This window comes from Onychomys torridus, chromosome 10 (assembly GCF_903995425.1).
Source record: "Onychomys torridus chromosome 10, mOncTor1.1, whole genome shotgun sequence".
In the NCBI taxonomy this organism is placed as follows: domain Eukaryota; kingdom Metazoa; phylum Chordata; class Mammalia; order Rodentia; family Cricetidae; genus Onychomys; species Onychomys torridus.
The window spans coordinates 28,133,943-28,143,572 of NC_050452.1; the positions used below are offsets into that span (position 1 = coordinate 28,133,943).

The 9,630-nt window shown below is 60.2% G+C and overlaps 1 protein-coding gene across 1 annotated transcript; it reads left to right on the forward strand.

Moving 5' to 3' along the window:
* The first annotated feature begins 902 nt into the window (after window positions 1-902).
* Nat8l (N-acetyltransferase 8 like) lies at window positions 903-7,327 on the forward strand. The gene is made up of 3 exons (XM_036200553.1): window positions 903-1,395; window positions 2,553-2,717; window positions 5,047-7,327. Exons 1-3 carry the CDS (start codon window positions 1,029-1,031, stop codon window positions 5,412-5,414), a joined length of 900 nt encoding a protein of 299 aa, XP_036056446.1. The 5' UTR covers window positions 903-1,028; the 3' UTR covers window positions 5,415-7,327.
* Window positions 7,328-9,630: the final 2,303 nt, after the last annotated feature.

Below are 9,630 nucleotides of genomic sequence, written 5' to 3' on the forward strand. Positions count from 1 at the left end.
CCTGGATACTGGCCCCCACCCCATGCGTGCCCAGTCTGCTGCGTCTGCACGTCTTGCTCCTGGAGACCGTGAGACGCGGTTCAGATGTGAGCCCCCGCTGCACCTGCACCAAGGCCACGGGGCGCATGCGCGGGCCGCGGAAGGCGGGGGCCGAGCGGGAGGGGTCCTGAAATCCCGAAAGCCTGCTGCCGGGAGTGGTCGGGTGTCAGATTGGAGTGGGGTGGGGTGCGGCCCTGCGTCAGGAGGCGCGGGCATCATACCCCACTTCAGCTGCATCCTCACTGTCTCAGTCTGTTCGGCCCCGGCCACGGGCTCGCAGGGCGCCAGCCAGGGGAGCATGGTGCCCCTCCCGAGGACTTCGGCCGGGCACCGCGTTCAGACAAAGGGGTGGGAGATGGAGACACTTCCGTGACTGCTGCCAGCGGCCGCGGAGGAGGAGGACGCGTTGCTGCAGGCACCGAGGCCCGAGCGCAGCGGCAGCTTTGCGGGTGCTCAGGGGCGGGGTGGGATGCGTCCATCACTCGCTGTCCTCCGGGCGAGCCTCAAGCTCCCGACGCAGTGCCTCTCCAAGCGCCCTGTCCCTGCTGCCGCTGGCCAGCGCGCTCACTGAGGACCACTGGCCTGGCCGCTTCCTCGCACTCTCGTCGCCCGGCCCCGCCGTGCTCCCGCGGTCCGCCGGCCGCGCGCAGCCCAAGTGTGCCATCGGGCGGGCGCAGAGGAGGCGTCAGCTCCCACCCCCGAGATCACATGGTGACCCTCGGCAGCCAATGCAGTGGACGCTAGGACCCTGCGGGACCCCGGGCGCCTCGACTGCACCGGCGCCGCTGCATTATAAATACTTCTCCAAAATGCGGCGCAGCTCCCTGCGCGCGCCCCGGCCGCCCGCCGCCTCCGCCCTGCGCCCCTGAGCTGCCGCCGCCGCCGCCGCCGCCGCCGCGGGTCCGAGGGCGCCGCGCCCTTGCCCTGGGCCCGGGCTCTGCCCGCCTCCGCCGGCCCGAGTCCCCGCGCTGCGCCGCCCGGCCGGGTGCATGCATTGTGGGCCTCCCGACATGGTCTGCGAGACGAAGATCGTGGCTGCGGAGGACCATGAGGCACTGCCGGGGGCCAAGAAGGACGCGCTGCTCGCCGCCGGCGGAGCCATGTGGCCCCCGCTGCCCGCTGCGCCCGGGCCGGCCGCCGCGCCCCCACCCGCGCCCGGTCCCCAGCCCCACGGAGGCACGGGGGGCGCGGGGCCGCCGGAGGGGCGCGGCGTGTGCATCCGCGAGTTCCGCGCAGCCGAACAGGAGGCGGCGCGCCGCATCTTCTACGACGGCATCTTGGAGCGCATCCCCAACACGGCTTTCCGCGGCCTGCGGCAGCACCCGCGCACCCAGCTGCTCTACGCCCTGCTGGCGGGTCAGTGCGCCGCGGGGGGGCGGGGGGCCGGCGGGTCTGCCGCAGTCCCGGGCCGGGCCCGGCTCCAGCGGGTCCAGCGGACCCCCTCAGGGGACCGTCGCGCTTGACTCCGCCTTCTTCCTGGGTCCCCTTCTGGGAGAGCCCGGGTGCCGTACCGGTGCGCGGGACCGGCGGGGAGGAGACCCGCTCGAACCCGCGGCGCAGCGCTGCGGGCTTACGGCCGAGGCGCCTGGACCGGGCGTGGGAACCGGCGCGGGCTAAGTGCAGGCGCTGCGGACCGGGAAGCACTGGGTCAGCAACTCAGTCCGCGGTGCCCGTTCTCCCCGTCGCGGGGCATCCCGGGTGGGGGCGGCGTGACAGGGCAGGTAGCGCTGCAGCTGCGGCCCGGCGCGACAACTATATATAATCTGCGGGCGGGGGAGGCCGCCTGAGGCTCAAGTGCTAATTTATGACGGGAAGACAGCCAGCTCCGCGGGGAGCCAGGGAGGCTGTTCGCCAAAGCCAGGGCCACAGGGAGGATATCCTGTGCGGTCTTGAAGTACACCCCTCCCCCCATTCATGTCACCCCATTCTGCAGATGAGGAGCTTGAGGCGACTCTCCCAAGGTCATTCAAGGGAGGCAACTTTTGCTCTAGTGCCTTTTCCTCCTCCACAGCATAAATGAATCTGGAAGCAGTGTGGTGCTTGTCGCCTGACCCTGTGGGCCTAGTGGGCCCGGAAGCTGCCCAGGGATGGCTCTGACTGGGTCCCTTCACACCCCAGCGTGGGATGACCTGCATCGTTAGGCAGTGTCCTGGTGTCTCTGTCCAGCTCTTTGACTTAGCACCAGGTTAGATGGAGTAGGCCAGAGCCCTTTTGGAAACTGGAGCACCAAGGGCTGACCAGCACTGGCCTGGCCTAGGCTGTATTGTGGACCTTTGTTTCAGGTTGTGGAGGTAGCAGGTGTTTACGCCAGAGAGCTTGGAAATGAGGAAGCGTAGAAAGGGACTGCGGCCATGACGGCTCCTACACAGAGAAACAGTCCCTGGTGGGGCGCATCCCTAAGCACTGATTTACAAAGGTGGTTTGGGCTCCGGGTGCTGTGGGGCCCACCCATGTCCCGCCTGGCCCGGTGCCTCTCTGCACCTGCCACCTCACCTGTGCCCCCTTGCCTGCAGCCCTCTGTTTTGCTGTGACCCGCTCCCTGCTGCTGACGTGCCTGGTGCCAGCCGGACTCCTGGCCCTGCGCTACTACTACAGTCGAAAGGTGATTCTGGCCTACCTGGAGTGTGCGCTGCACACCGACATGGCTGACATTGAACAGTACTACATGAAGCCACCTGGTGAGTTCTGGAATTCCAGCTCTGCCCGCCCACTCCCTCTTCCCCTTCAGGTCCAAGGGCCTGGGCTGGGGATCCTGATGTTCTGAGCGTTCTGAATGACTGAGGTCTCTAGCTAAGTGTGGAGAGTCAGCCTGGGAGGCCAGAGCGCAGTCCTTTCCTTGGTGGCCTGGCTCCACCGTGCCTGCGCTGGTGGACACCTTTTCCGGGTACCTGCCTTGTGTTTGTGTGTTGGGGAGTTAAGTCCTGGCTGGATCCTGAGCCAGCCCAGAGTGCCTTGGGTGGAGGAAGCTTGTATGGCACAGGAGAGGTCCCAGGAACAGAGAGGGCAGGGATCCCGGCCTTATGCTTGGCATCTGACCAAGTGAGCCTCCTAGTGAACCATATTAATGGTATTAATTATTTCAGACCTCAGGGCTTTCTGTAGAAAGAGGGGCTGGGAGCTGGAGACTGCTCTCCCCGAAACGAGCCCTGAAGCAGGATGGGTCTTGGGAACCAGAGGAGAGAGACATTTGGGATGTGAGGGGCTAAGAATAGGGAACTGGCCAGCAGGAGTTGGGTCTAGTTCAGGGAAGGGCAGCCACTCTGGCTCTGCCAGCTGTAGTTTTTGCCAGCTCCTCCCCAGCTGTCCCATCTTGTGCCCCAACCTCCTACCCAGCTGGCTTCCATGCCTGCTGTTCTCTTTGGCCCTCCTCACATTGGAGGCCTCTACCCGGCATTGCTTGGGAAGAGAAGGAGAAAGATGGTTGAAGTGGGCTTGGGTAGATGGCGTGGGTGTGGCCAGAGGTTCCTTGTGTGCTCTGTCTGAGCTGTAATCCCCCAGGGGTTGGAGTGTGGCAGTCTTTGCCAACCCTCGAACGTCTGCTGGGTTTACAGGACCCCACAAGAGCAAATGCTGGACAGCAGCTAACAGGCTATGTGGATTTATGAGAGTTCTCATGTAAATAGGGAAAGCAGACCCCAGGGAGTGAGAACACTCAGTGCTGGAGGCTGCCCTGACCTCTGTCAGGTTTGTGGGGGGGGTGGGGGGCAGTTGGTAAGAGTGGGGTTTGCCCATAGGCTCCCCTTAGGGTGGGGGAAGTCCTGAGACTCTGGGATGAGGGCCCAGCCCGAGCTGTTGCTTTCTCTGCTGCGCTGATGGAGGGTGGGCAGGCAGCACCTTCAGCTAGAGAGCTCAGAGTCTGCAATGGAGGGGCTGGGCTCCCCCCATCTCCCAAGAGGTAGGGGTGCTTCCTACTGCCTGGTGGGGGCAAGTACAAGTGCAGAGCCTTTGGTGGAAGTTTGGCCCTTTGAGGGAAGGCCGGATCACCCACAGCACAGGCACTCTGGACCAGCCAAACGCGCTCTCTCTCCTATCATCCCTCAGCCTTTGTTTTTCAGAAAGGTCTCTGGGTATCCCCTTGACCATGGATGGACCTTTGGTTTCCGAAGGTGACTGGGTTCCCAGCGGCCTGTGCCCTTCAGCATCCTTCCCATCCCAACTCCTTATTCCCTCCTATCCCTTTCTTTTTGGTTTTTCAAGACAGGGTTTCTCTGTGTAGCTTTGGAGCCTGTTCTGGAACTCACTCTGAGCCCAGGTTGGCCTTGAACTCACAGAGATCCACTTACTTACCTTTGCCTCCCAAGTGCTGGGATTAAAGGCGTGTGCCACTACCGCCCGGCCTATCCCCTTCTTGTAGGAGTGAGGCTGGGATTGATTGGCTTTGCTATAGGTGGGGATGACTGGCCTAGACATCAGGCTCAGCGTCCAGTAGAGGCTGAGTCACTGGGGCTTGGGGACGGCTGTGGCTGTCTGGGTCTCTCACTGGTATTTATAAAACATTCTTCTGGGTTCTCACTCAGTTCTGTCCCTGCAAGGATCCCAGAGAAGGAGGATGGCAGGCTGGGGGCTGGGGTTCTGAGTATGTCTTGAGGCCTTGGCTGTGGTTGCCCGTGGTTTTTCAGGTGGTCTGGGGGTAGGAATCTACTTCGTCAAGGTCTGCCCAGCTCCTAGGCACCTCCAACTACTAGCCTGGCCAGGAGAGTACAGACTCAGGTCAGAGCTGATCGTGTCTTCCTGTGTTGTGGGATCTAGTCATGCAAAGTTGGGCAGGTTAGCCTGGACTAGGGATGTTGGAATGTTTTTGCTGCTGGGGGGGTCTGGAGGAGGCAGCTTACCTACTTATCCTGAATTGTGGCCTCCCATGGTGTCCGAAAGAGCTGAAAGGAGGGCCAGGGTACTGGAGGATTGGACATCACTGTGATATCCTGACTTGGTGCCCCACTGGAATGGGCTGCTGAAGTCTCTCCAGCCTTCCATGCAAAATGTCCCTGACTGTCGTGTCATTCATAGGTTCCTGTTTCTGGGTAGCTGTGCTGGATGGCAACGTTGTGGGCATCGTGGCCGCAAGGGCCCACGAGGAGGACAACACGGTGGAGCTGCTCCGCATGTCCGTGGACTCACGCTTCCGCGGCAAAGGCATCGCCAAGGCTCTGGGCCGGAGGGTGCTGGAGTTCGCCATGTTGCACAACTACTCTGCAGTTGTACTGGGCACCACAGCCGTTAAGGTGGCCGCCCACAAGCTCTATGAGTCACTGGGCTTCAGACACATGGGCGCAAGTGATCACTACGTGCTGCCTGGCATGACCCTCTCGCTGGCCGAGCGCCTCTTCTTCCAGGTCCGCTACCACCGCTACCGCCTGCAGCTACGCGAGGAGTGACCACCACCACCTGCCCACCACCCTGTCTGCCCCTGTCCACCTCTGCTCTCCTGCTCGCTGCCCAGTGCGGCCCTGCTTTCCAATGCTCACCTTGGCGTTAGTTTGGGTTTTCCTTTCTCAGCATCATGCTGGTTCATCAGCTGGCTGGTTCTGGGGGCCACAGGGTGTTGCTCGTCTGCAACACTCTGGTGGGGTGGATTGTCTGCAGCCATGGCTCTTGCCTCCCCAGCCCATCAGAGTGGCTCGTCATGCCTTGAAGAGTAGCATTGTGGACCACCTGGACTATCCACAAAGCTGCCCAGCCTGCCTCCATCAGGGAAAGACTAGCCTTGCCCATCAAGCACAGAACCTCTACATCAAGCCCCCCAAGGAGCAGACCCCTGGCCCCCAGCCAGGCTAAGGCTCAGCCATTGGCCTCTGGAAGAGTGGCCTGCTGGGCTGGCCAGCCACTGCCCTGTGGGAGGCCAAGCTGGCCCCAGGCCCTGCTTTGCCCTGTGCATGCTGAGGACATGGCCTGGCTGCAGCATGCCGCATGCCACAGCCCCCTGCCCCTCTGCCCTGCCTAGCCTGGACCTCAGGCCCGAGCTGGTGAGCTCCCCTGTCCTGTCCTGAGCTGGCCTCTGGAGGGCCTACCTGCCTGACCCTGTCTGCTCTCTGGTGGGGCCTGGCCTGGTCTAACCTGGCTCTATCCACTCCTGCTTTGCTTCGAAATCATCTTACCTCTTCCCCTTTTTGGTCCCCATGCCTCCTTGCTCTGGCTGACTTGGCTGGTCACCCGGGTTTGGTTCCTGTAGCAATCCACTGCACAGCATGGTGGGGATTTCATGGGGGTGGGGGGACACCTCCCCCAACACCTGTTAGATCAGGTGGCCCCCTCCCAGCTGCCCGAGGCCCTGTGGCCTCATGCTGTTTGTGGGGGGGTCTGCCCTGTGAATGTAACTAGCTCAGGCTGTTGTTGGCAATGCCTGCCACAGCTTTTCCCAGCCTGAAACAACCCATTCTCTAATAAGTTACGTAGACAGAATAGCACTCTGCATGACTTTAATTCCTGGGACAAAATGGTAGTTTGAGCCTCCAGACAGACACACATCTGTGTGGTGCTAGCATACACACGGTCTCTGGCCCCATTTGATGGGGTGGGTGGCCGGGTAGGTGAAGATTTAAGTATGGAAGGAGACTCTAATTTAGTGTAACTGCTCCCAAAGTGCATTCCTGGTCTGTGAGGCCTCAGGCTGCCCCTTGAATCCTTGTGTGTAGGACTGAGGGGACTGGAGGGCCCTAAAGCCTCATAGGAGGGGCTAGGCACTGGGGGTAGGAGCTGGTGGATGGGGTGGGTCCAGCCATCTCACTATAGACTACTCTGCTGGGCCAACTGTGCTCCTGGCCTCTCCTTTTTGAGGTCCAGCCTAGTGGATGGGGGGGAGGCTTGGTGGCCTGGGACAGGGAAAGGAAGGTGGTGGCTAGTAGTGCTCAGGTGGCCAGGCTGAAACCTGGGCTTAGCTTCAGTGTAGGGTGGGGGTGGGGCACAAAGGCCCATCTGCACCCTCTGTGTGGGGCTTGGGGACAAAGAGTGGCAGCCTGGGTAGGCCATAGAGCTGGGCCCCTAGCACCAAGGCTATGTTCTTAAAAAGGCTCTTTAGAGTGAATGAATTGGTGGAACAAGCCCAGCTTCCCAAGGGGCCTTTTGTCCTGTTAGCAATTGAGGCATCTGCAGAACACTGTACAGACCCCGCTCTCCCTGTACATTCCTCCCTGGTGGTGCCCGGTCCCCTCGGGGATGGGAGTTTTGTAGACTGTACAGAAATTGGCACCCTATTTTCTTGCAGCTCTCAGATTTTGTTAATCTGGATTATACAGACAGACGTAAAGTGTTTTAGCAAAATGGAAAACAAACAGTTGTGCCTTTTTCCTCTTTTCTGTTTGGATTGGTCTCGGCTTGGGGCTAGTCTTAGTTGTTGTGGGGGTATAGGGACTACTGGTGTCTGAGGCTGGGGTCAGAGGCTGCTGGTGGGTCTGAGGCCTGGGTGGGCCTAAGTGGGAGCCAGGTCTGCTGGACACCGTCAGCTGCCAAGGCTTCTCTGATCCTGTGCCTTTGGGGCCTGCAGTCTTTGGGGTTGAAAGGGCACTGGGATCATTTGGGCCAGGGCAGAGCGTGGGGGTCCCACAGCCACCCATGTTTCCTTGATACTGACCTGGGATGAACTCATAGTACATTCCCCAATCCTAGGAGCCTGGGGGTTAGGTGTGGCCCTCCTGGTCTATTGGCACCTGTCTGCCCAAGGGGATCTCTTCCTGCTGAACAGCCCACAGGTAAAGGGAAGCTTGCTGGGCTCTTGATCGATGTCTGCCTTTGGTTGCTGCCAAGACTTGGTAGAGATGCCAGGAATGGGTGGTGGGGTAGTTTCCAGCTGCTCCAGGTGGAACTTCACCAGGCAGTATATAGCTTGGCAAGGCCTGAGGCCCTGGAGGCACATCTGTCTCCCTGGGCTGGAGGGAGCTGAGCATGCTGATGACTGGGCCTGGCCCTGTCCACTTCATCCCAGCTAGGGCTCTAAGTGCTCTGTGCATGTGCACTGATGTGAATTTTCTGTTTGTTGAGATTCTGATGTTTCTTCTACCTCTGTGGGGGCCCTCCTCCCCGTTCCACCTGGTGGCCATGAGCTTGGTGCAGCTCCTTGGAGTTTGCTGGCCATCTCCCCCTCCCTCTGGCCTCCAAGCACCTGAGGTGGCCAGCACTTGTACTCTAGGCCTGGGAAGGCCCAGGGAAGGCCAGTCTGGGGTCTGGCCCTGTGCTCAGGATCTGTGGCTTCCAGGAGCACTATTGTTTGCTGGGAGCCTCTGTTTAGAGCAGGGAGGGTGGAGGAGGTGGTGGAGTATACCTGCAGCACAGACCTGGTATAACACTGCTTGACTGTCCCCGGGCAGCTCCCACTGCCCAGGCATGTGTCTCTGCAGATGCCTTGTCTCAGCTGTATGGCCAGGAGGCTGGCCTGCATGTGCTCTGGCCCCTGAAGGGTGGGGTGGCACACTCCTGAATGTAGCGAGGCCAAGCCCTGGTAGACATGGGAACCTCTCCCCTGTTCTCCCACCCTTGTGCTCGCCCTTCACCCTAACATTGCCCTGGGGCTGGGCAGCAGCTGAGGGAGGGATGTGCTAATCTGGCTGAGGTGGGAGAAGGTTCTGGCTGGGAGGCCCTGTAGATAACAGGCTGGTGGTCTCAGGGGTTTGGACAGTTCCCATCCTGCACTGGTACCCTTTGTCAGACAAGGGGATAGGTCAGAGCATAGAGTCAGGGACACAGCTGAGGGGAGCTGGAACTCTGTAAGCCACAGTATCCTCACTTGCTGCTGGAAAGCACCCTGCCCATTCCCACTTGCCTCTGCCAGCTCCAGGTGGCCCCACAGTCACAGCTTCCTGGAGCTGGCTTCCAGGGCTATGCCTGGGGCTAGGGGCTTGGGAACAAAAGTTTCTGGGTCTTGCTGGTGCCTGGGGCTTCTTGGGGGCTGGGCATGGCTTCCTAGCTGTGCAGCACCCATGAGGCTCCCTTCTGTCAGGGCCCAAGGGGCAGCCTGAGAGTTGACCTGAGGTGGTTGTGTGTCCCCGTCTGTGGTAGGCCGCACTGCTGCTGGCATCTGTTGCTACCTGTTCTCTGTCAGTTCTGGCCTCAGCAATGGTCCTGTCCTTGGCTCTTGGCCACACTGCTGGGCGTGGGGCAGACCCTGGGTTGCGCTGCTCTTTGGTGCTGCCGTCACTGTGCTTCCAGCAGGGGTGGGGTCCATGGAAGGTGGGCAGAGCTTGCCTGGGTCTGGGTAGAAGATGAGCCTTGACTTACCACTGTTGGATGTATTTTTTTTTTTAAACAGCAATAATTAGCCATTTTAAAGACGGGGTGTAGCTGCGTAAATGTGCATACCCATCTGTGTATGTGCATCTGTGCACACATGTGTGAGCATGTGCATCTGAGAGTGTGTATGCATGTGTGAGTATCTGTATGAGTAGGTGCGTGTGTGCACAAGCACATGCCATTTGTAATCATGTGCTCATGTGACTATATGTGCCCAAGAAATCATAGTCATGTGTTGCATGTGTGTGAGCATGTATGAGTATTTGTGTGTGCATGTGTGGGCATCTCCATATGTGTATGGATGTGTGCATGTGTGTTGGTATGTGCACATGTGTAGCAGTGGGAGGGAAACAGTGGGAACAGTCTCTGATC

Excerpts from the sequence above, each read along its gene's own strand:
- Nat8l (XM_036200553.1), top strand. The coding sequence starts at position 1,029 with ATGCATTGTGGGCCTCCCGACATGGTCTGCGAGACGAAGATCGTGGCT. Across the intron at positions 1,396-2,552 it reads GCTCTACGCCCTGCTGGCGG|CCCTCTGTTTTGCTGTGACC; the intron begins GTCAGTGCGCCG and ends CCTTGCCTGCAG. Across the intron at positions 2,718-5,046 it reads GTACTACATGAAGCCACCTG|GTTCCTGTTTCTGGGTAGCT; the intron begins GTGAGTTCTGGA and ends TGTCATTCATAG.